General features: G+C 39.9%; 1 protein-coding gene across 1 annotated transcript in view; it reads left to right on the plus strand.

Annotated features, from left to right (window-relative positions):
- dab1a (DAB adaptor protein 1a) overlaps positions 1-27,650 on the plus strand; it is a 383,120-nt gene that overhangs the window by 221,289 nt on the left and 134,181 nt on the right. Inside the window, exons 3-4 of the mRNA XM_072274548.1 lie at positions 812-951; positions 27,515-27,613. Of these exons, the coding sequence (XP_072130649.1) occupies positions 812-951; positions 27,515-27,613 (239 nt within the window). The remainder of the gene's footprint in view (positions 1-811; positions 952-27,514; positions 27,614-27,650) is intronic.

Below are 27,650 nucleotides of genomic sequence, written 5' to 3' on the forward strand. Positions count from 1 at the left end.
GCACTGTGATGCAGTGACCTCATTTAATCACTCTGGCTACATCGGATAGTCAAAATGCCCACCTTCATTTTCAAATCTCTGAATTTTGAACACCATATTTGCTGCTATTAGTCACTTCTCCCGACTTCACTCATGATAAAATTCTGAATCTATTTATTCCCATTCCTGATCTTTCCAAGAATCACTTACATAGTCCTGCAAGTTGCTCTTTCCATCATCTTTAGCTTGCTTGCATACAGCAGCAAACCTCTGCCTCATACTGTGCTGCTAACCCAAGTCAGTGTACCTATTTGTCACTAATGGCCACTGACCTGCATTAGTCACCACTTTAAAGCATTAATTACCTGATCCTCTTCTTCATCCACAAATCCCTATCATACCCATCTCCATCCCTAAATTCCTGCCCTATCATGTCTATTACCTCTGGGATGTATAATAATGCCTCATTAACAACAATTATCAATTGCACTTGTCTTAATTCTGCAGTCTGCAATTCCATTTATCTTTGGAATTTAAATGGAATTTAGTGCAATTTAATTCCCCTATCTTTAAACATTGTTTAAAATACTGCGTATCTGTGTTATTTTATCTTTGGTCAGCTCTCCTAACTTTTTGAAACGCTCTGTGTGGATTTTCACTTTCCTTCAGTGTGCTTCTCTAGTGTAAAGTTGCTAGATAATTGGAAATTTTTGTTATATTCTAGTCATTAGTTGCATTCACAAGTCTTGCATACATATTCACTACATCATATAATAAGCACACTAAGTAAGTAACTTTTAACCATAGCCCTTCTTTTTCTTTGAACTTGCAGGTCAGGATCGGAGTGAAGCTGGTCTGATAAAACGTTTTAAAGGAGATGGATTCCGGTATAGGGCAAAGCTAATTGGTGTGGATGAGGTTTCTGCTGCAAGGGGAGATAAGCTCTGTCAAGATTCGATGATGAAACTGAAGGTAATCTCAATGAATTCAAAAGGTGTTGAAATCAAATAAAGAAATGAATAGTTTTTTTGAAGTATTTATAATTATATGCAGCAGCTAGTAAAAAAGAATGCTGAATTAAAGAAGGACCTCACAGCTAAAAAGATAAGATGATGACAATTAGGAATTTTTGGTGTGTTACATGTCACAGAATTGCACAACCTTTTTGCCAGTTAAGCAGTATAGTTTAAGTTAATAAAAAAAATTATATCAGTAGTCAGCAGCACCTGACTCTCTTCAAAAAATGTTCATGCAAAATAATACATATTACATTGGGGAAAAAAGAATGTTACATTTAGTTCAAAATGTTTCTCTTGTGCACAAGTACTGAGAAAGTATTGCCGGTGAAAAGATCAACAATTTGATACAATTGTTGAAGGTAATGAGATCTAGTTGACTCTTTTCTGGTTGGGGTTTCAATGCACAGAATTATTATGTAACAAATTTTATTTGCCAACTGTCAGCTGAGTGAACATATTATTTAATTCTGTGCTTTGTCTGTGAGGAGCTCCTCTATTGATATATATATAGTTTTGGCCTGAAGGAGGTTACTCTGCCCATCATATCTATGCTGGTCACCTACTGAGCTACTTATAGCTACTCACTATCTAGCTTTTGGTCTATTGGCTTGAGATTATGGAACTTCAAGTGCTTATTCATGCACCTTGTAAATGTGATAAGGGTTTCTGCCGGCACTGACCTTTCATAGAATAAGCCCCATTTGAATGATGGATGAACAAAAATTTGTAGCTCTCCTCTGGTCCTTTCATTAAGCTATTTAAAGTTATCTCTTCTACCTGGTTACTTCCCTTTCAGGGGAAATTAGTTCTTCCTGTTTAACCCATTTTAGCCTTTCATAATTTAAACATCTCATTTAAATTACCCTTCTGTCTGTTGCAAACAAAAAACCAACACCAACCTCACAAATATTTCCTTATAGTTCAGTCTTACCAGACCTGGTAACTTCCTTGAAAGTTTCCTCTGGAGATTTTCTAGTGTTGGCACTTCCACCCTGTAGTATTGCGGCAAGATCTGTATACAGTGCTCTAACTGGAATAGCTATATTAGCCACTTCTGTATAACTTCCCTGCTTGTACATTCTGTGCCCGAGCCTGTAAAGGCAAGAATCCTAAAGGTCATCTTAATCACTTCAACTGTCTGTCTACCTTCAGAGATCAACGCATAAGCACTCCACAATCTCCTATCCCTTTAGTATCAAAAGGTCCATTTTATTGGTGAAATATGCATGTACAATTCAACTCTGATATTCGTCCTTCTCAAGGTAGCCATGAAGTACAGAATGACCATGGGAGCTGTTGAAAGAAGGACAACAACTCCCCCGCCCCACTCCCATGAAAACGATAAAAGGACAAAACCTGCAAACCACAAAATTCCCCACACTCTCCCTGCAGAAAAAACTGCAACAATAGCATTAATACCCCACCTCCCCCGCAGAAAAAAACAGTGACCCTCTCACTTGCAGAAAATTACAATAGCATTAAATACCAGAAACCCAACACACAAAAAATTAACCAATCACCCACCCACCATTTGGCCAGAAAAACAAAAACACCAAAAAAGCTGAAGGAGACCAAAATAAAGTACAGTCCAATAATCACATAAATCACAGAATATCAAAAACATCTTTCCATCATCATCCATGGAGAGCAGCCACATGAACTCAGCCCTTCCATGAACAGCGAGCACCATGCAGGGTCTGAACACTGCCAACCCGGGTACGAATGTCGGCAACCTAGCTCCCAGTGGCCTCCATCGGGAGTAATCACATTCACGTTGATGCTTCAATTTTCTTCACCACTTTGAGATAGTCGTTCATGACCCTGCACCCTGTCTCTAGTCTTTCCCACAGGTCAGCTCATGTTGTCAGTCCTTTCCAGGTCCCCGTCTCTGATCTTCTCCACAAGGCAGCTCTTCGGACACAGTAGAGCATGAGATAATTCGGTCGGCTTCCAAACTGCATGTCACATGCGCCAACAGTTTCCGTTACACAAACAAGATGAAAAGAACAATCAGAAGGTGTAGAAAAAGTGAAGTAATTGAAGAGATTGGCTATCTGGAAGATATCTCACAAGGAATCATTGTTTGCTGCCGCCATCTTCACTGGATTTCTTGACCAGCCACTTACGGTGTTTTCCTCATCTTGCTTGCAATCTACAAATGCAATTATTGTCTGCACTGAATTCCATTTGTTTCTGTTTCTGTTCAAATGAATTATCTAGAAAATGATGAATGGTGCTGTATGATGTGGAATTAAGAGTGAACACTACCACTCTTGTCTTTGGAATAGTAAGATAATCGACGATAAAGAAGTGAAAATAGTTGGACAGAAGATATCTCCATATGGAGACACAGTGCTTTCAAACAATCATGATTGTCTTGCTGTGTCAGGTAAATCTTGAGGTATTGAGGGTTTTCTTCTCTCCACTCCATGATCTTAGATGCAATGGGAGTCTTTGGTGGCATGTTTATTTAAAAGCACTTTTAATTGTGATAATATATAACTTCTCTTCTTGCACTTGACAATTGTATCCATGTTTCAGCTTCTCAGGCCAGCTGCTTTTAACAATACCCAAACTCTCAGTGGACAAGTTATCAATGAGTGGCTGTCATTTACAATACTATTAATTGCCCCATATTCCCTGCTGATTTTTTTAAAATTTTGAGCATCTCACCACATGTTCAAAAGCTGCCAGTATTAAATTTACACTACATTAGGTGTGGCAAGTGATTCTAGTGTCTGAACCTTCAGCACATAGTTTGCACCAAATAGGTGATAACTATGGTATGTGTATTGGTGAAGATTTTCTTGTCACTGAGGTCAGCAGCACAAGAATTAGAGGAAGTGGCAAATGTGTCTCAAAATCACACATTAAATTAGTGTCAGGGGCAAACTTTTCAGATTGCACTGAAAGTTTCCATCTGCTTGGAATGAGCATGAGTTAAGAAATTTCATATTCACAAATGTTCACATCTTTTAATCGCTGGATTCTGTTAGTACTTTTTTGTTTAAATTTCTTCTTTGCGCAGTTGATCATTTTATTTTCTCCTAACAATGCATAGGATCTAAAAAATATCGAAGACTCTTCACAAACTTATCAGGTAATTAAAAATTGAGTCCTTTTGAAAACAGTGAGAGCTGATTAAGAAAGCTTTCTCAATTAAAAAAAATTTTTTTATAGGAAATTGGAAGTGGCAGTTTAGTAATGTTGGAATTTCGGATTAAAATTAACGCTGGGGCCTGGCATAGAAGTTTTTCAATCACTATTTTAATAAGGGAGAATGCAAAGTGCTGTGTATTAAGAAGTAACCAGAATGACCTTGCTGTCATCTGGCAGACAACTTTATCTTGCAGTAATTCCAGAGAACTGGAAACACTAAGTCATGATGGAGTCAGCTGGGGGCTCTGTACCATCTCCTTTAGTTAAACTATGGTAAAATACTGCCTAGTCAGCAAATTCTTCGTGGATTTGCACCTGCCTCCTTTGACATTAGGATCGTCTACAGATGTACCCAATGTAATGCTTGCACATATATCAGATGGGAAGAGGCAAACTGATCTCCAGTGCCAGTGGCCTCATCTTCACAGAGAGAGTATAGTTTGCTTGCATTCATTGAACAGTTGTATCTGTGAAATTAAGTGGCACGATGTTGATCCTGGTCCATTTTGTGTGCTTGAATATATGCTTTGCTAGAGTTTTCATATTTATTTAAAGAAAAACATTAAAGGAATTGGAAAAGTGTGTGTGAGATTACTTTAGATGATCATGTGAACTGATGGACAGGAATCTGTCCTTGTGCCAGTGACCCTGCCGCAGATGATTATATCTTTGCAGCTTCCGATCCCAGTTCCTGCACACAGTATTGACTCTACTGCCACCTGCTGCCTGGCAGGCTGCACTGCCATCATTTAATGAGGACATCCTGCAGTGCCAAACTTGCAACAGTGCTTCCATTTTTCCGATTATCAGCTGGGAGTTCCAAGTTGCACCTCTCCTTCACTCGCCAAGAAACTCCATTTCACAGCACTGCTCTAATTATTTTGCAACCCAACATTTTTTCTCTGTTATCTACTCTTTTTAGATTTAGGGTGGCTGAGAGTAGCTTAAAATGATTAATAGCCTATGTATCCAGACTGTAAGAAGTTGTTTCCCTTGTGGCTACTTTTCTTTAAATGGTAGCTTCACTTTTAAGTTGTGCTCATTCTAGACAGAGACTGTGTAAGGAATGGGATCTGAACAGACTTCAACAAATCTGATACTTGGCATTGGAATATTGGTTTTGGCAACATAAATTCCAGGCCTAAAGGTGAAAGCATCTGTTGTTCTTCAATTGGAATAAAATTGAATCATACATTCTCTATGGAGCTATGTATTGTACAAAACAAAAACATACTTTATTTCAGAAAAACATTATGAACTGTAACATTGGTCTTTCATTTCATTTGTTCTCTCCGTTCAAAAAAGTAAGGAGGTGTTTTGAGTGTCCTCTTTGGGTGTCTAACCATTATCAAGTATCTCATTAAATCTTGGGGAGTAATAACATGGGCAATTAAATGCTAGCTCAGCCCCCGAAGCCTATGTGCCTTTAAAGGATATAATATATAGTATATATATAAAATTTTGAAAAAAAAATTCGGAAAGAAACCCTGATACTTTCCACATCACTAGCTATTGTTTTGCCTGTTGGAGCAGAGCTGTTAAATAATGACACTTTGTGTTAGGGACATATTTCTAGATGAATATGTGTTCAGATTGCCTGAGTCTCTTTTCAAATTTCCTGCTTGCAACTTTTTAGCAGAGATTTATGATAGCTGCAGATGAAATGAAATGCAAGTTCTTGAGATTGAAATAGACGGTGTTTTAACCCATATTTCTCTCCCAACCCCCATTGTTACAATAACCATTTCTCATCAGAGATAAGCTACAATAAATAGCTTTTCTTTGAAGACTTTAATTAATGAGATAGTCTTTCTGAAATTCTGTAACATGACCTTGTTTAAACAATCTATTATACTGAGCAACATTGCTATAATATGTTCAACAGAGTTTGTCTGGATGCGTGATTCTTTGTTGGCAGCTAGGTTACAGATTTTGTAAAAGTAAACATTAAGGGCTCTTGCAGGCATACTGAAAAAATAATTAAAATGATGTTATGACAGCTTAAAGTTGAAAGGGTAAATCTGGATGAGAATGAAGGTATGCAGAAGAGAGTAAATGAATATTTTGAGTCAGCTGTTAAAGTGAATGTAGAAGTAAGCTTAAGTGCACTGGATAATAATGTGAAACAATTCTTAAACGTAACTATAGGATGGAAGCTGATTCTGAAAAGTAATTAGCAGAGCTCAGGACGAAAAACATGCATGCTAATCTGCTGGAAGAAAGTCAGAACTGAGATAGTAAAGACTAGTGCTACATATTTTCACACCTTTATGTAGGGAACTGGAAAATAGCCAATATTACATCTTAATTCAAGATTTTTTTAAAAAGACCAGTTATTTAAAGCCCAGTTGGTTAAATGTCAGCTGTGGACAAACTGTGTAGATTTTCTGTGTAATTTAAGTATCTGAATTGTTTTTTTCTCTTTGAATATAAGAGCATAAGAAATAGAAGCAAGAGTAGACTGTTTAACCACTTATGGCTCCACTACTGCTTCCACTTTCCATATCTGTTCATGCCCTGGAATATCCAAAACCTGACCAAAATCTGTCAGGTATATACTCACCAACTACGCCTCCATGATCCTCAATGATAAAGAATTCCAAAGACTCACTTCTTGCAGGTGAAGAAATGTTGTCTCATCTCAGTCCTGAATGACTAGTCCCATAATTTGAGGCTGTGGCTTCTGGGGCTACACATTTCAGCCAGGGGAAATCTTATCCATGTATTGCCCCATTAAGCCCTATAAGCATATTGCATATCTCAATGAGATTATCTCTTGTTTTTCATTAATTCCATATAATTATATTACATTATAAAATTATATTGCAAGTTCAAGCGTAGATAGACAATAAAGAGTTCTTGCAGGGACTACCAGCTTGTCTAAGCTCTGCAAATTGTGACATTTGGGATCTTTGGCATGGTGGCTGGAACCTTGAGCCTCCAGGAAGAGTGGGCAATGATCCCACTGGTAAAAATTCCACTTATGAAATCATCAGGTAGAAAACTAAAGAGAATTTGTACCAGGAAACAGGAACAATTCCATAGATCACTGTTAAAGAATGTTTGGATGCCTCAATATAGAGTGACAACTGTCAACGTAAAGCAATAATTCAAATCAACACTTTTAATTATGCTTCTGAGAAAAGATTACTCACTAAGATAGCTTCCTGTGGAATAAAGGAGGTTAGAAGATATAATAGTCCTTTAAAATTCTGAAGACTTTGATAGAGTAGATGAGGCAAAACTGTTTTCTCTGGTTGGACAATCACCATCAATTTTAAATTGTCACCTTAGCAAGTGTATAAATAAGATTGAGGAGTTTCTTCAAGCAATGAGTGTTGAAGTATAAGGTGTTTAATCACAACAAATGGCTAAAACATAGAAGTTGTTTCCTTAGGCAAAAGACTATTGCAGAAAGCAAACAGTGGGATTATCTTTGGAATGAACTGATCAAAAAGGCCAAACAACAACTCTCAGTAGTGCAAATTTCCATGATTTTATTGCTATCTGTGTGTGCTTCCTTTACTATCACGGTTAATTCCTATTTCATTCATCAAATGATTTTGGCCAAGAGATTACCATGTTAATAATAGCATTACATCACTGGCTCTGTGTTCTAAACAATTACGCAATTACAAAAGCAGCAGACAACCTTCTGGAAGAACTCAGCATGACAAGCAGCATCTGTGGAGGAAAAGGGGTTGTCGAAATTCAATGTAATTACACAATATAGTTTTGAATTCTGTAATTATAAACATCATCCACAACTCATATAGAGATTAGAGGAAAATCTGTCAGTGTTATTTCAGAACTCTCTGCCAGAATTTCCCATTGAGGATTGATAGAGATCTGGAAAAACATTTGGACATTAGGTTTCTTTGTCTGTGTTTGTCAGTCTCAGAGAATTTGGATGCAGTCACAATCTACAGACTGCTGGTCTCTGTTAGGCCATCTGGAGTTCCTTTGAGCCAGGCAAATGGCCTTGATTGAAATGAATTGAATTCACTTTATTTCTTACATCCTTCACATACATGAGGAGTAAAAATTTTCACGTTATGTCTTTGTCTAAATGTGCAATGCGCAATTAAAGTAATCTATAATAAATAGAACAGTCAATGTAACATAGAAATACACTCAAATCAGCGTGAGTTAATCAGTCTGATGGCCTGGTGGAAGAAGCTGTCCCAGAGCCCGCTGGTCCTGGCTTTTATGTTACAGTGCTGTTTCCCGGATGGTAGGAGCTGGAATAGATAGTGGTTGGGGTGACTCAGGTGTTCAATGATCATATGGGCCCTTGGTGATGTGGATGTCGAGGAACTTAAATTGGTTTACCTTCTCAACCCCAGATCCATTGATGTCAATAGAGGTTATCCCATCTCCATTCCTCCTGTAATCCACAACCAGTTCCTTTGTTTTTACGACATTGAGGGAGAGGTTGTTTTCTTGACATCATTGTCTCAGAGAAATGACTTCTTCCCTGTAGGTCACCTCGCTATTATTTGAGATTAGGCCAATCAACGTAGCGTCATCAGCAAATTTAATTAGCAGATTAGAGCTGTGGGTGTATGTGGTAAACCATATATATGTTGTAACTGGGTTAACTGTCTGGACACGACCCTCCGCTGACTGCCCCTGTGGCTCCTCCCACAGATCCTGAATAAATGTGTTTCGCCTTGCCCCTCCCCCTCAGTCCGGGGGCAGACACTCACCGTGGAGGTCATATTGTACAGCGAATAAAAGCCTTTCAGTATTTTACCCACCTTCAGTCTTTTGGAGTTATTGAAGGTGCTTCAGTGGCACACAGTCATGGGTATACAGGCAGTAAAGGAGGGGACTTAGTACACAGCCCTGAGGGGATCCTGTATTAACAGTCAAAGGGGTGGAGGTGAGGGAGCCCACTCTTACCAGCTGCCGACGATCTGACAGGAAGTCCAGGATCTCGCTGCACAAGGAAGGGTCAAGGCCGTGGTCTCTGAGCTTCTTGTCAAGCCTGGATGGAATTGTGGTGTTGAATGGTGAACTGTAGTCCAAGAACAGCATTCTCACATAAGCATTCTTCTTCTCCAGATGTGTAAGGACGGTGTGTAGAGCTGTGGCTATTGTATTGTCTGTCGATTGGTTGTGTCAGTAGGTGAATGGTAGGGGGTCCAGTCTGAGTGGTAGCAAGCTGCAACCTCTCAAAGCATTTGCTTATTATTGAGGTGAGTGTGACAGGATGCCAGTCATTCAGGCATGCTACCTTGGTCTTTTTTGGTACAATGTCCATAGGCACATAGTAGTGGACTGTAAAACAAGTACCTGCCACATGTCCCAAACTAAATTCACTTCATAATTTGGAATACCAACAACCAATATTTCAGAATCACATGAAGACTTGAATACAATTACATTGGCCTGTTGTTTGCAAATTTTGCTGGCTGTTATGCTCAGAGTCTGCTAGATAACCTACAAACGTTTGTACTTCTCAATTCTCAATTGCATAGCATTGAAAAAAAGATGGCATGTAGTTGTAAATCAATTTTACAAAATGATATGTATTGATAACTATTGAAAACAGTCCATCAGATATTTAACTGGGCACCTTTAGTTCAGAGTGAGCTGTGCACCACTGAAGCAGTTTCTGGCTCGGGAGGTACAGGGTGCAACACTGTCTTCGAGCATTAGAAAATGAGGGAATTAGAGCTAAAGTGTTTTTTGGATGAAAATGGATAATGTTGTATTAAGCTCCCAAAAGTATTTCTACATACAAAATAATACATTTATTAAACCTGAGCAATCTTTCTTTAAATACGGAACATCAGTAGGACTTGGCATTGGACAGGTGGACTACACCAGGGTTGTTACAGACTTTATTAAAACAGCTGCGAATGAGTGTGTCTCCACGAAATCATTCAGGGTTTCCCCGGTCAGAAGCCCCGGATGAACAATGAAATCTGGAACCTACTGAGAGCCAGATCGGAGGCATTCAAGCCTAGAGATCAAGAAAACTACAAGAGGTCCAAGTATGACTTCCAGAAAGCCATCTCTCAGGCGACGTGGAGACTCCAGGCTAGACTGGAATCAATGAGGGATGCTCGACACCTGTAGCAGAGTTTGAATGCCATAACCTCCTACAAAGTTAAATCTTGCGACATAGGGGACAGCAGAGCTTTGCCTCCTGATGAGCTCAACACCTTCTATGCTCGCTTGGATCACCAGAAGAGGGAGGAACCATCATGCACCCCCATCTATTTCAAAGGTCCTTTGGTCTCAGTATCTGAAGATGAAGTGGGCTGCCTTCAAGAGAGTAAATCCAAGGAGAGTATCTGGACCTAAGGAGTACCTGGCCGAGAAGTGAAGACCTGTGCTGACCAACTGTGTGGTATATTCACGGGCATCTTCAACTTCTCGGTCTGGCAGTGTGTGGTACTCACCTGCTTCAAACAGGCTCCAATTAGACCAGTGCCCAAGAAGAGTGTGGTAACCTGTCTAAATGACTATCACCCAGTGGCACTTACATCAAGAGTGATGAATTGTTTTGAGAGGTTGGAGAGAAGTATATCAGCTCCTGTCTGAATGGCAACTTGAATCCGCTCCAATTCGCCTACCAAAGCAACAAGTCTGCAATAAGACCAAAGATACAGGAGCAGAATTAGGCCATTTGGCCCTTTGAGAATGCTCCACCATTTCATCATGGCTGATCCATTTTCTCTCTCTTCCCCAATCTCCTGCCTTCTCCCCATATCCCTTCATGTCCTGACCAATCAAGAATCTATCAACCTCTGCCTTAAATATAAAAACACCAGGTATAAAAACACCAGCTACTTAACTAAAAAAAAAGGTATTTAACTAAAGACTGTATGACCATAAGATATTGGAGTAGAATTAGGCCATTTGGCCCACTGAGTCTGCTCCGCCATTTCATCATGGCTGATCCATTTTCCCTCTCAGCCCCAATCTCCTGCCTTCTCCCCATATCCCTTCATGTCCTGACTAATCAAGGATCTATCAACCTCTGCCTTAAATATACATAAAGACACGTCCTCCACAGCTGACTGTGGCAAAGAATTCCTCTGATTCACCACTCTCTGGTTAAAGAAATCCTTCCTCATTTCCATTCTATTCTGAGGCTGTGTCCTCTGGTCCTAGACTCTCCCATCACAGGAAACGTCTTCTCCATGTCCACTTCATCAGGGCCTTTCACTGTTTGATAGGTTTTTTAATGAGGTCACTCCTCATTTTACTGAATTCTAGTGAATACAGGCCCAGAGCCATCAAACACTCTTCATATGACAAACCATTCAATCCTGGGATCAGTTTCGTGAATCTCCTTTGAACCCTGTCCAGTTTCAGCACTCCGTTCTAAGATAAGGGGACTAAACCTGCTCACAATACTCCAAGTGAGCCCTCACCAGTGCTTTATAAAGTCTCAACATTACATCCTTGCTTTTATATTCTAGTCCTTTTAAAATTAATGCTAACATCGTATTTGCCTTCCATACCACAGACTCAACCTGAAAATTAACCTTTAGGGAATCCTGCACAAACTCTCCCAAGTCCCTTTGCACCTCAATCTTTTTCGTATTTTCTCTTCATTTATAAAACAGTCAACCCTTTCATTTCTTCTACCAAAGTGCATGATCATACACTTCCTGACACTATATTCTATCTGCTATTTCTTTGCCATTCTCTTAATCTGTCTGTCCTTCTGCAGCCTCTCTACTTCCTGAAAACTACCTGCCCCTCCACTTATCTTTGTATCATCTGCAAACTTTGCAAGAAAGCCATCAATTACATAATCTGAATCATTGACATATAACATAAAAAGAATCAGTCCAGCACAGACCCCTGTGGAATACCACTAGCCACTGGCAGCCAGTCAGCAAAGGCTTCCGTTATTCCTACACTTTACCTCCTGCCAATCAGCCACTGCTTTATCCATGCTAGAATCTTTCCTGTAATACCATGGACTCATAGCTTGTGAGCAACCTCATTTGTTGCACCTTGTCAAAGGTATTCTGAAGATCCAAGTCTACAACATCAACTGATTCTCCTTTGCCTATCCTGCTTGTTACTTCTTCAAAGAATTCCAACAGATTTGTCAGGCAAGATTTTCCTTTGAGGAAACCATGCTGACTACGGCCTATTTTATCATGTGCCTCCAAGTAATCTGAGACCTCATCCTTAACAATCGACTCCAACATCTTCCCAACCACTGAAGTCAAACTAACTTCCCTATAGTTTCCTTTCTTCTGCTTCTCTCCTTTCTTGAAGAGTGGAGTGACATTTGCAATCTTCCAGTCTTCCAGAACCTAGTGATTCTTGAAAGATCATTAATTATGCCTCCACAATCTCTTCAGCCACCACTTCAGACCTTACAGTTTCCCAAGAACCTTCTCTCTCGTTATGTAACTTCACACACATCATACCTCCTGACACCTGGAACTTCCACCGTACTACTGGTGTCTCTTCCACAGTGAAAACTAAGGCAAAATACTTATTCAGTTTGTCTGCTATTTCATTGTCCCCCATTACTACCTCTCCAGCATCTTTTTCCAGTGATCCAATATCCACTTTTGCCTCTGTTTTGCACTTCATGTATTGGAAGAAACTTTTGTATCCTCTTTAATATTACTGGCAAGCTTACTTTTGTATTCCACCTTTACTTTCTTAATAATTTTTTCAGTTGCCTTCTGTTGATTTTTAAAAGCCTTCCAATCCTCTAACTTTCCACTAATCTTTTCTCTATTATATGCCCTCCCTTTGGCTTTTATATTGGCTTTGACTTCCCTTGTTAGCCATGGTTGTGACATCTTTCCATTAGAATACCTCTTCCTCTTTGGGATGTATATACCCTGTGCCTTCTGAACTGCTTCTAGAAAATCCAGCTATTGCTGTTCTGCCGTCATCTCTGCCAGTGTTCTTTTCTGATTAATTCTGGCCAACTCCTCTCTCATGGCTCTATAATTCCCTTTAATCTACTGTAATACTGAATCATCTGACCTTAGCTTCTCCTTCTCAAAATTCAGGGAGAATTTGATCGTATTATGATCAATTCCCCCAAAGGGTTCTTCTACCTCAAGCTCGCTAATCAATTCTGGTTCATTGCACAACACTCAATCCAGAATAGCTGATCCTCTAGTGGGCTCAACCACGAGCTACTGTAAGAAGCCAGCTCATGGGCATTCTAGAAATTCCCTCTTTTGTAATCCAGCAACAACCTGATTTTCCCAATCTACCTACATATTGAAGTCCTTCATGACTATTGTAATATGGCCCTTTTGGCATGCATTTTCTATCTCCCAGTGTAATTTGTAGGCAACATCCTTTCTACTGTTTGGGGGTCTGTATACAACTCCCATCAGAGTTTTTTTACCCTTGCAGTTCCTTAGTTCTATCTACACTGAATCAACACATTTTGACCCTATGTCACCACTTTCTAATGATTTGGTTTGATTTCATTTTTTATGAACAGAGCAACACTGCTCCCTCTGGCTTCCTGCATATCCTTTTGATACAATGCGTATCTTTGGACATAAAGCTCCCATCTATAATCCTCTTTCAGCTATGATTCCATGACGCCTACAACATCATACCTGCCAATCGGCAAATGTGCTGCAAGTTCATCTACCGCATTCCGTACGCTGCACCCATTCGGATACAACACCTTCAGTCCTGTATTCACCCTTTTGATTTTGTTGCACCGTGCTCTTCCCTTTGACCTGACGATTGTGACTTTCCTCTGTTAGGTCAACCCCCTTAACAGTATCTGAACCTCTTGTTGTGGGTAATGACTACAGGGGTGCTCTGCACTGGCTCCTTAGCCCCTTTCCCATTCCTGACTGTCACCCAATTTCTTGTGTCCTTAACACAGTTGTAGTGGTTGGGGGTACTATAGGTCTCCCTGCCTTTCCATATCTCGTAAGAGGAGCATTGCATTTTTCTGCCTGCCATCTCTACCTAGCTGAGCAGATATAAAGAAGAGAAGGGGAAAATAACTTAGCTTTTCTTTCCTTTGCTTTCTCTGAGTGAACCTTTTCTTTACTGAAGCCTCAAAGCCTTACGAGCACCACGCTGACTATGTCCACTCAGATAATGGCCGCTGCAACGATGCCTACAGCAGATGCTATTTCATTGGCTCTTCACACAGTTCCGGGACATCTGGACAGCAAAGGTGCATACATCAAGATGCTCTTTATTGATTACAGTTCAGCATGTAACACTAGCACTCCCTAAAAACTAATCAGTAAACTTCAAGACCAAGGCTGCAATAGCCCCTCGTTCAATTGGATTCTCAATTTTCTCACTTGTCGACCACATTCAGATTGGATTGGCAAAAATATCTCTCCACAATCCTGTACAGGAGCACCACAGGGATGTGTACTTAGCCCCCTGCTCTACTCGCTTTACGCCTGTGACTGTGTGGCTAAGTACAGCTCCAACACCATATACAAGTTTGCTGATGACACCACTGTTGTGGGCTGTATCAAAGGTGGTGATGAATCAGCATACAGAAGGGAGATTGAAAACTTGGCTGAGTGGTGTAATAACAACCACCTCTCACCCAATGTCAATAAGACCAAGGAGCTAATTGTAAACTTCAGGAGAGGGAAACCAGAGGTCCATGAGCTAGTAATCATCGGAAGATCAAAGGTGGAGAGGGTCAGTGAGTTTAAATTCCTGTGTCTCACGATCTCAAAGGACCTGTCCTGGACCCATCATATAAATATAATTGTGAAGAAAGCATGACAGCACCTCTATTTTCTCAGGAGTCTGTGGAGATACGGCATGTCATCAAAAACTTTGGCAAACATCTATAGATGTGTGGTGGAAAGTGTGCTGACTGGCTGCATTACGGCCTGGTATGGAACACCAATGCCTTTGAGCAGAAAATCCTACAAAAGGTAGTCGATAGGGCTTAGTACATCATGGGTAAACCTCTCCCAACCATTGAACACTTCCATATGAAATGTTGCTGTAGAAAAGCAGCATCCATCATCGAAGATCCTCACCACCCAGGCCATGCTCTTTTCTCACTGCTGCCATCAGGTAGAAGGTACAAGTGCCTCAGGACTCTCACCACCAGGTTCAAGAACAGGTACTACCCCTCAACCTTGAACAAATGGGGATAACTACACTTACTTAAGGACTCTTTTATCTTGTTATTTTTTGCTCGTTATTTATTGTCATTTATTTAGATCTGTATTAGCACAGCTTGTTGTCTATTGTTTAGTTACTGTTCTGTAGATTTGCTAAGTCTCAGGGTTGTATGTGGGGACATGTATGTACTCTGATAATAATTTTTACTTTGAACTTTGCAATCACATGATTCTTTATTTGCCATTCTGCCCTCAAATTTCTCCCTTTGAGAGCAAACTGCTAAAAATAGAAGGTTTCTTTTAAGCATTTCTGGCCATTTCATGCTTTAGATATAACTACTCCCAGTGGATAAATATCCAAGATCAAATGATACAAGTTTGAGGTGATTTCTTTTGACTAAGCAAGAAATAACTTTCCTGTGCAAAAAGTGGTCAGCATTTTGAAAGTACTGCTTGACAGGAGATTCCACCATGGCCTTCAGAGGGGAGTCACGTAAATAGATTATGGAGAAAAATATTTCAGTCATTCAGAGAATGAACGAGCATGGCTCTCCTAAAGAGACAGTACAGACTCAGTAGACTGAATAGCCTTCTCTCTGTATTATGATATGTTTTTGAAAAATTTATTTCAGGGGTTTCAAAAAGTCTAGAATTACTGACATACATGGAATTTGAGTAGATCTTCTTTCACTATTCTGGCCAGAAATAATTAGTATGGCTGCAGGAAAGCAGTCAGCATTGGATGGATGCTGTCATAATATTTTCTGAAGGAATTAGTGCTTCAGAATAGTCCCTCTGTGCTGTCATGTTTCCTAGCAGATACCCATGAAAGAGTGTGATCAGCACTCAGAAATAAGATGCACTAGCTTCCAACATGAAGGTATTTGTGGCTCATTATGCCTTAACCACGTCGAGCACACTTAGTACCGTACTAAATCCTCATTTAATATATCTTGTATTTTATTATGCTAATAAGCTGTAAAAGCTGTATGAGCTGTAATGAGCTAACCAAAAGCCAGAAATGTAATGCATCTATGGGAACAAGGAATTCCATCCAGTGTGAGCGTTCAGATGAACAATGCCCCTGTCAAACCTTGGTGGTGCTTGTCAGATAGTTAAATGCTGATTAGGGTAAATAACAAGATGGTAAATTCAAGACCCCTTTAGAAATTTTGACAATATTTGTGCAGTGCTGTTGCCCCTTTCACCTGCTGCCTGTTGGGCCTGCAAGACAGCCACTCCACCCATTCAACTTCTGCTGTCTTAGTATTCCTTGGCATTGCATGTTTTGACATCCTTGTGCCAGTCCTCTGCTTCATATTCTCTCAAGGCAGCTCCATCAATGCCTTCATGCAGAAACATCACTGGTGAGAACAAATCCGTTCACTCCAGTGTTAATTTTTCAAAGAATCTCTGGCATTCATTACACCTGCTGCAACACTCCTGAATATTAGAAGGGAATCACTTCTGTGCTGTTTGAAGAGGAGGAGCAAGTATTTGGGACACAATCTGCTTCCCTCCTGTGTTCCTGACAGACATGAGACATTATGATTGGCAGCAGTGAACGTCTTTCATCATAATGTCATTTATGAAGATTCAGTGCTGGGCTTCCACAGAAATCCCATCAGTTCTGCCTACTGCCTGCCAGCAGCCAAAAGCAGCTGCACCTGCTGTAAAGGACTGACATGATACCACATTCATTTAAACATATCAAAGGCAGCACTCAGTTAAAATTAGTACATCAGAATGTATGGGCCAGGCTGCATTGTAGAACATACAATACAGTCAAGTAGCAAATAACCATAGAGTTATCTGCAACCACTATTCAAACGGCCTTGTTCAGAGACGGGAGAATAAGCAAGCAGAGATGAGAAGTAAACAACCTTATTTCTTGATAGCATTAAACTTTAAATTGTTATGAGCACACCATGTTGCAAGATGGTCTACCTCTCTTTGATAGCAGTTCACATCATTATTCAAGCTCAAGTTTAATTGTCATTCAACCGCACAGGAATACTGTGCACATGTATACAGTCAAACAAAACAGGATTGCTCCAGGGCCAAGGTGCAAATCACAGTAGCAACAGTCATACAAAGCACATATAGATAGTAAGCATGTATAAGATAGCAGTAAAATACAGTCACACAAAAAAAAATAGTCCAAGTCCCTCAGCCCCAAGCCCCTGACCACTGCCAACAACCCCTTACCCGCCCCCCAACTTGGAAATTAATGGTTGGACTGTGTCTGTGGTTAAATCACTCAAATTCATGGGGACTACCATTACCAGTACATTGAAATGGGACAAGCACATAAAGCTCATCATTGGGAAGCCCAACATAGATTGTTCCTCCTAAACCAGTTCAGGAAATTTAATACCTCAGGGCACATCCTGATTTAATTTTACTCAGCCATCATTGAGAGTGTTATGACCACCTCCATCACTGTTTGCTCCCTGTCACCTCCTTCCTATCCCAGTCAGGCTGGAGCAAGTGGTTCATTCAGTGGAGATCATTGATTGTCAGCGACTGACGTTGAAAGACCTGTTCATTGCCAGAGCAAAGAAAAGAGATGAAAAAAATACTGCTGAATCCACCCATCCAACAGTCACCTGTTCACCAAACTACCATCAGGGAGATGCTACAAGTCCATCACCATCAGGACCACACATAATCTCCGAAGCTTCTTTCCTGTAACTATCCAGCTTCTCAACAAATCTCAGTCAGTTATAATACCCTTACAGACCCTGCACAAAATCCATTAAATTCCACACTTATTTAAGTTTCATTATTGATGCTTGACAGGTGAATGTTCTGCTAGTTGTTGGTTGCTCATGACTGCTTGCATTATTGTCTTGTAAATTGTCGGTTGCTATTGTGTTGTCTGTTATAGTATTGTCCTGTGTTTTATGCTTGGCATTGAACCACAATCAATTTCAGTATGTTTCACTTACTGGCAATAAAGTGTCTGATTGAACTTGAATTTGGCGTTACTTATTGGGAAGTATTATATGAAATTTGGCATTTTTCACTTTTTGTGTGACCAGTCCTTTCTCTTTTGCTAGGGCAGAAGGAACAATAGAACTTAGAGTACAGCACAGGAACAAACTGTTCAGCCCGCAATGTCTGTGCTGAACACGGTGCCAAATTAAACTAATTCTCTTTGGTCTGTACATGTTCATATCCCTCCATTCGCTGTGTATTCATGTGTCTAACCCACAGCCTCCTGAACAGCACTATCATACAACAACAGCCTATCCTAGGCACCCACTACACTCTGTTTTAAAGAAGCTTGCCCTTCACATCTCCTTTAAAGTTTGCCCAATCATCTTAAGTGCATGCCCTCTGGTATTTGACAAGCCCTTTTGTATAGATGACATTTTGTGCCATTGGAAAACCAGCAAGAAAATTAAACTCCTGATCAAGGGACTGTTTGCTCTTTTCCATAAATGCTACCTGGCCTGCTGATTTCCTCCAGCATTTTGTGTACGTTGCTCCAGCATCCGCAGATTGTCTCATGTTTGAGAAAATTAAAGTTGATGCATAATAAACCAAATAAGATTCTGTAAAATTATGTGTAATTCTAATGAAATCCTGGCTTTTGGTAAAGAAGTGTTAAAAAAAAAGGCACCGCCAGTAGCAATAGGCTCCTCTGTCTTTTCAGGGTGGTTCTTTGTGAATAATATGGAAACAGATGACAACTAGCTTCACTCTGCATGTCCAGTTGTTATCTAATCATGAACAGAGACTTGGTCACCCTTCAGCCCATGCTTTCATTGTTCCAATCCAGTAATTCATTGACTCCATTTGTTTTCAGATCCCTCCTTGATCTTCCATGCTTTACCCAATAATTATCAGTCATCAGTTGCATGTTTCAGCTAGCAAGTCCCCAAGCACTGAACCTCTAATGAACCTCTCCTCCAAGGCACTCTTCAATACCTGCCACTTTGAGTGAGTCATAGTGACGTACAGCACAGAAACGGGCCTTTCTACCTAGTCACACTAATCCTATTTACCCATCTCAGTTGTGCTTCACCTGTCTGCACCCCCTTCATATTTTCAGTCACCCTGCTCCCCTTGCTTCACCGCGAGGCTGGGTCCTGCAGTGCTTTTCTTGATGAGTTCCCTCGTCACTCCCGGTTCACCCTGAACAGTCCTCAGCCATTGTGCTGTCTCTCCTCTTCACCCTATGTGGTGGGCTGTTGTTTCACTCTGCTTCCTCAGCTTGTTCACACTTCACCTGGCCTGGTGCACTGTTCCTCACCTGGTGACACTTCACATTCTGCAGTCCATTTCCAATCGCTCTAACTCTCCATGTGGCACCTTTCTTGGTGAGCTGTCCATTTGCTCCTGGTCATCGATGATCAGTTGCACAGTCATAAAGAGAGATAGCAAGGAAACAGGCCCTTCAGCCCATTGAGTCCATGTCAGCCATCAACCACATAGTTACACTAATCCTATATTAATCCATTTTTCCTTTTTTATTCTCCTCACTTTCTCATCAACTTCCCTCAGATTCCACTGTTCACCTACACATCAAAGGAAGTTTAAGCTGGCTAATGTAACTTCCAACCCACATGCCTTTGTGATGTGGAGCAAAACTCGAGAAAAAGAACACCTGTAAAATATGCAAACTCCACACAGACCACACCCAAGGTTGTGATTTAAACTGGATTTAGCCTGTCAATGATTCAGAAGATTTATGGCCCTGAGCTACACACCACTGATGTCATGGCACCAACTCATGATCGATTGTTGGTTCAACCTCCGTCTTTAAGTCAGGAGATTCAGGGTCCAATCCCAATCAAGAAGTCTCCATGTTTCTAATCAAATTAAATTAACTGCCTCAGGCAATATTGAATTGTACTGTACTGTTTCCCTTCATTCTGCAAAACTCAATGATCTCTCCCACAGGTTGGAAATCTCACGGAGCACTTTCTAAGAGGCAGACAAGATCTCCTCACCATGAATACAAAGACCTCCATGCCAATTGCCTTCACACCCCGAGGCACGTGCTTGTCACCTGTTAGCATAGCTGCAACTGGTGAATCAGCATATGGTGATCCTGGGTGTTGTAGCCTAACAATTTGTATGGCAGTGAATTGCCATCTAAGCATGCTGTCAATATTAAATTTTCTTGGAAACAGACTTCTATCTCCAGAGAGATTGAATCTCATTATTCCTCTACCTGATTTTTAATTATTTTTATAACATAAGCCAATATTTCACATCTTTTTTTACAGGGAGAATGAAAAGTAATTCCTTGCAGCCATTCCTCTAATGATTGCATGAAGGAACGGCCTTTTAAATGAGGCTGCTTTGTTGTATTCATTTTGGTAAAATGTCTACATTCTTCAAGTACTGTGCACATGGGAAGAAATAAAGTGCAAGATCTTTCTGAGACCTCTGGGCAATTGGCAGCAACCTATACACTCTGCATGGTTCAAAGACAAAAATGAGCTGGTTGTTTATTTGAATTGTCAGGGTAACACAGATAAATGGTATCTGTATTAGTTTGCTGAAACAAATTGAATTAAAATGTCAAACAGTGTAGATTGATATCACGTCTGATTCCAGTAAAAGCCACTTTAACTGTATAAATGTGACAAAGCCAGTTTCCTAATAAAATCAAGAATTTAATTATGCTTTTTCTTGTCAAGGTTTAAATTCCAACATGAATTCTATTTCCTATCTGATTTTTTTTAGAAATGGAATATTATTTTAAAAGATGTTAGTGTCAAAGTTGTAATTATGTATTTTAAATTGGTGAGTGGATGGCCACAAAGGAACAATGCCCAAGCATGAGAAAATTGTTGCATTCCACCCCATTCACGAAACTGGCCATGATCGGATTAATCACCAGAGTTCCTTCTAATTGCAATTGTGTGTAGGCCTTTTAGAAACTAATTAACATGCACTAAGGAAAGCAGCAAGTGGCTTTGCATAGCTATATAAAGTTATTTCAGTTTGAAATTAAATCTGACACATCACACATCCACCACTTTCACTGTTAGCTCGAAGAAATTTCCCCACAGATTCCCTTTAAATATTTCACCTTTCCCCTTTAACCTATGACCTCTAGTTCTAGTGTCCCTAACCTCAATGGAAAAGCTGGCTTACATTTACCCTATCTCTACCTTTCATAATTTTGTATACCTCTATCAAATTCCCCCTCTCATTCTCTGACACTTCAGACCTAACCTATTCAAACTTTCTTTGTTACTCTGGCCCTCAAGACCTGGGCACATCCTTATAACTTTTTTCCAAACTTTTTCAATCTTATTGATATTTTTCCTGTAGGTGGCTGAGCAGAACTGCACACAATCCTCCCAATTAGGCCTCACCAACATCTTATACAACTTCAACATAACATCCCAACTCCTGTACTCAATACTGTGATTTATGAAGGCAATGTGGCAAAATTCTCTTTATGACCTTATCTTCCTGTAATGTCACTTTCAAAGAATCATGATGGATCTGAATTCCTAGCTCCCTTTGTTCTACTGCCCTACCGTTCACTGTGAAAGTCCTACCTTGGTTTATCCTCCCACAGTTCAACACCTCACACTTATCCTCACTAAATTCCTTTTGCTATTTTTCAGCCCATTTTTCCAGCTGGTCCAGTACCACTGCAAGCTTTCTTAGTCTTCCTCACTGCCCTCACACTCCCTGTCTTAGTGTGATCTAAACCTTTGCTGATCCAGTTTACCACATTATCTTCCAAATCATTGATATAGATGACAAACAACAATAGACCTAGCACCAGTCCCTATGGCACGCCAGTGGTCACAGGGCTCTAGTCAGAGAGGCAACCATCAATTACCACCTTCTGGTTTTCCCACTAAACCAGTGTTGAATTCAGTTTACCACTTCATCCTGAATGGCAAATGACTGAGCCTTCTTGACCAACCTCCCATGGGGTATCTTGTCAAAGACTATGTAGACAACATCCACTGCCTTTCCTTCATAAATTTTTCTGGTACCTCCTCAGAAAACTCTATAAGATTGATTAGACATGATCTACCACACACAAAGCCATCTTGACTATCCCTCATCAGGGTTTATCCCAGTAGTCCTGTCTATCCAAGTAGTTATATATCCTTTCCCTTAGAATATCTTCCAATTATCCACCCACTACTGATGTCAGATTCACCAGAGTATAAATTCTCAGCTTATTCATAGAGTTTTTCTTGGAACAACGTTAGCGAACCGCCAGTCCTCCAGCAGCTGACCTGTGGTTAAGGTTGTTTTAAAAACCTCTGCCAAAGCCCCTGCAGTTTCTGAACTAGTCTCCCCCAAAGACCAAGGGGACACTGTCAGGCCCTGGGGCCTTATCCACCCTAATTTTCATCAAGAACGCTAACAGCTCCAGGCAATTCTTTTAAATCTTAAAATAATACACAAGCTATCATTTAGTTCCAAAATTGCTGCAAGATCATATTGTTTGATAGTGATCTACAAATGGGATTGATCAGAATCTTGAGTGGAAAAAAGCAATTTGAAACTCTGGGTGCAGTTTGTGACTAGACCACTGACTGCACCCAACTCTGTGCAGGCTGTGGTAATGGTAGAATATTACTTATTTTTTTTCAGTTTTCCTTGGTTCTTCTTTAGATTTCAGACCCTGTTACCTATTACACTTGACATGTGCTTGAGACTAATCTCAAAGGTGTTCCACCAATCTTAATGATCTCAAAGGTGTTTTCCTCAAGGAAGTATAATAGGTGGATGGGTGATAAGCAGACAAAGTCTTTTATTCACCAATATTTGCCCTACATCCATGACATCTTCTTAACAGATTCTGAGGCTTTATAAGACATTGGTCAGACCATATTTGGGTATTGAGAGCAGTTTTGTGCCCTGTATCAAAGGAAGTATGCGCTAGCACTGGAGAAGGTCCAAAAAGGTTCACACGAAAGGGAAAGATCCCAGGAATGAAAGGGTTAATATAAGAAAAGTGTTTGATGGCTCTGGGCCTGTATACACTGAGGTTTAGAAGAATAAAGGGGATTTCATTGAAACCTACCAAATACTAAAAAGCCAAGATAGAGTAGACATGGAGAGTGAGAGAGTCCAGGTCCATATAAAACTGCCTCAGAGTAGAAGAATATTCCTTTAGAACTGTGATGAGGAGAAATTTATTTTGCCAGAGGATGATGAAGCTGTGGAATTCATTGCCACAGAAGGCTGTGGAGGAAAAGTCATTGTGTGTATTTAATGTGGAGGTTAGTAGGCTCTTGATTAGTTAGAGTGCCAAAAGTTATGGGAAGAAAGCAAAAGAATGGGGTTGAGAGAGTAGAGAAATCAGCCACGATTGAATAGTGGAGCAGACTTGTCTAATTCTGCTTCTTTGTTTTTATGGTGGCAGAGGAAATTAATTGGTTCTTATAGTCCTAGTGCCTATCACTGGCCAATAAAATAGAAATATGGCTAACATTATAAGCTGTAATTATTCCTGGTTTCATTCAACATGTTTACTGCACCAGAATTACATAGGATAGATTGGCATGGAACCAATGCTGTGTATGGTGCAGTTATTTGAGACGATTATCATGCTTCCCTACTTCCTTCATTCACAGCCTTCTTACACTGATGTGATTCTAAGCTTTTAACAGAAAGATCATTTTATTATGTCATACTGACTGGGCCCTGCTATCTGTTTATCAATCTATTGATTATCCTCATTCATTTTAATGAAAAACAGTGGTTAAATCATTTTATCCAGTTACATTGTGTCCAGGTGATCCTTTTTGTCCTATCACACAGGATACCATGAACCATCTGAACAGATGTGGCATGATTTACAAAAACAGATCATATCACTGACGTTTTTATTGGGGACATGACCCAAGTCAAAAGGGAATTGGCTGTTGGTGTTCAGAGAATTATTCCTAGTACATTTGGCTCCAATCAGTGGTTATTTTCTTCTTTCCCATAAGTAAAAAATCCATCATCAAATGAAATAATACAGCAAGAACAGGAGGCAAAGGAGCTAAGAGATCTGTGTTAGCATTATTGTTAACAAAACGCATGTTTCTTTTGGCTGATGGATACATTATTCAGTAGCACCTTTATTTTTCTCCTGTATGTGTATCACTATATTTTTCTGACATATTAACTTGCTGATCGCTGAGGTTCCTTGCCACAGTTGAAATGGGATCTAAACAAATGACAGTGGAAATGTCCCTCAATGACCTGAGCATATAATGAAAGGCTGATGCTTCCGTGCGGATTTGAGGCAGTAAGATCTGTAATGTTTATAAAATAATAATTAGAACTGGGCAGAGTCAGCGTGGATTTATGAAAGGGAATCCACGTTTAACAAATCTGTTCCAGTTTCTTGAGGTTGTAATTAGCAGTCTAGTTCGAGGCGAATCAATTGATGTGTTGAATTTGAACTTTCAGTAGGCCTTTGATAAGGTGCCATACAAGAGATTATTAAGCAAAGTTAAAGCACACCACATTAGCATAATATATTGGCATGAATTGCAGAGTAGAATCATAAAATAATATAGGACTGAAGCAGACACCAGCCCAATAGGTCTATGCTGATTACAGCATCCTCCCTGCTAGTCCACTCATCTGCATGCAGTCCATAAGCCTCCATACCTATCCAAATGCCTCTTAACTGCTGCAATTCTACCCACCTCAACCACTTCGTCTGGCAGCTCATTCTGGGTACTCACTATTCTCTGTGTAAAGAAGTTACCTCTCAGGTCTCTTTCAAATCTCTTCTCTCTACCTTGTATCTGTCCCCTCTTGTTTTGGAATCTCCAACCTTGGGGAAAATACTATGACCATCCAACTTTTCCAAATTCCGCATGAAATTATCAACTTCTATAAACTTTATTCTTTTGTACTCCAGGGGATGAAGATCCAGCATAAAGATAAGATAAGGATCAAAACATAAAGTGAAATGCATCATTTGTGTCATATCAAGACAGTGAGGATTGTGCTGGGCAGCCTATAAATGTCACCATGCTTCCGGTGCCAACATAGTATGCCCACAACTCACTAATCCTGGATGTACATCTTTGGAATGTGGGAGGGAACTGGAGCATTCAGAAAAATACCCATGTGCTCACGGAGAGAACATACAAGCTCCTTACAGACAGCACCAGCATTGTACCTCATTCTAACAGCTAGCGCTGTCAAGCAACTGTGCTAACCACTGTGCTACCTTATCACCCCATGGTCTATCCCTCCCTATAACTCAGGCCCCCTAGTCCAAGCATGATCATTGTAAATCTTCTCTGCACCCTCTCCAGTTTTTACAATGTCTTTCCTATACCAAAGTGACCAAAACTGTACACGGTACCCCAAATGTGTGTTCAGATTGTTTACAGAAAACAAAATCTCGACATAATTGTGTAATTTTCAGGTTAGGAAGTGCCGGAGAGACTGATGTTGGAGACACAGCTGTACAAAATCTACATTAATCATTTGAAACAGGGGACTAAGTATAATACACTCAAGTTTGCTGATCATATATAGGAATGTGGCAATGTAGATCTTGAGGAGGATGCAGAAAGATTGAGTAAATGGGTGAGGATGTGTCAAAGAGAACATAATGTGGGAAAAAAATTAAGAGCATCCCCTTCTGGAAAAAAGAAATAGAAAAGCAAAATATATATTAAATTGTTAGAGATTTGAGGGCCCTAGGTGACCTTATTCATGAATCACCAAAGTTTGAAAGACAAATAGTATACTAGACTTTATTGAGTGCAAGAAAAGAAATCTTTTATTCCAATATGTAAGACCCAGCAACACTCTGTCCAAAATAAAGTACACAGATCTGGATTCCCTAACCAGGTAAGTGTTGACTTGGAATTGAGGAAGTGCAGTGAAAATTCACAAGACTGATGCCTTCAAAGGTAGAAATGTTGTATAAACTGTGTTTAAATAGCCTACACCTATACACTCATGTGCTTAGAAGAGTGAGAGGATAACTCAAGTCAAGTCGAGTTTATTGTCATGTGTACCAGCATGGTGAGGAATAGTACAATGTAAAACTTGCTAGCAGTAGTATCACAGGAACATAGGTTCAGACCACACAGAATATAAATTCTATGTATATAAACTATACATAAAATTGTACCATGCAAGGGAATGTACAAAAACAAGACCGTAGTGCAAAAGAACAAAGATACAGTCAAAGACAAGTCCATGGTAGTGTTGTAGGAAGGGAGCTGTTTCTGAACCTGATGGCATGGGACTTCAAGCTTCTGTATCTCCTGGCTGATGACAGCAGCTTTCATTGAAATGCATAACAATCTTAAATGGCGTAATAATGTCGATGATGGGCTGATGCTCCTTTTCATAGCCAGTGTTTACACAGTTAAGGGGTCAGCCACTCATGATGGAAATCTTTTACACCCAGAGGGTGAATCTACAGAATTCTCCACCCAAGAGGGCGGTGGATGCTCAGTATTCAAGACAGAAACTGGTAGAGGTTTAAGCATTTAAGTGAATCAATGATTTGAGGTTGTTCCAGGAATATGGAGCTGAAGGAAAAGATCAGCTGTGATTTTATTGAATAAAAGATCACACATGAGGGGCCAAATGGCCTGCTGCTGCTTCTGTTTGATAAACTGTACATAATAATAAATAGGTGGGGACTTGGTTTAAGTTTCATTACTTAATTCAAGGCATTACTTATTTGCTCTAACCACTTTCTTCTCTCCACAATTTTTAATGAAACAGATTATTTTTTTTCCATGTGGCATTTTGTTCACCTCATTGTCGTGGATTGGCAATGTAATATTTAGTGCACTTCAAAGTAAGCCCCTGTGGAATACTCTGTGTTATTCTGAAGGATATGGTAAAGTGCTAAGTAAATGTATTTTATTCTTGGTTTCAATGTTGAGAACAAGAATAAAATACAATTATTTAGCACCTTACCATGCCTAGGTTTCAATTCAACATTACAATTTATTACTCGAGATCAAAAGTAACCAATTTATATATTGTAAAGATTTTACTTTTAATCTCCTGGAACTGAGCTGACCGACATTTGCAGTTTGCCAAAATGTGATGCTCAGCTACTTCTTTCCCCAGGGTTTCTTCTGACATGAAATGAAAACGGTGCCATTTCATCACAAAAGCTGCAGTATAATTGGGCCAAGGAATACAAGAGTCATTTGCACTACACGGGAAATAATAACAGAATGCTGTTGCATTTCTGCTGTTTTGTGCTTGGTAGGATGTAAACCAAAGAGCTGCTTGACTGAACTTTGCTGTTTCTCATTGACACTTATTTTGTTGTTGTTTACCCCCCTATAGGGAATTGCAGCTGCAGCACGTTCAAAAGGAGAACACAAACAAAGAATCTTTCTGACCATTTCATTTGGAGGCATCAAAATTTTTGATGAAAAGACAGGTGTAAGTTTCAAGCATGGTCTGACTTTAAAATATTTCT

The sequence above is a fragment of the Mobula birostris genome, chromosome 12, assembly GCF_030028105.1.
Source record: "Mobula birostris isolate sMobBir1 chromosome 12, sMobBir1.hap1, whole genome shotgun sequence".
NCBI lineage: Eukaryota > Metazoa > Chordata > Chondrichthyes > Myliobatiformes > Myliobatidae > Mobula > Mobula birostris.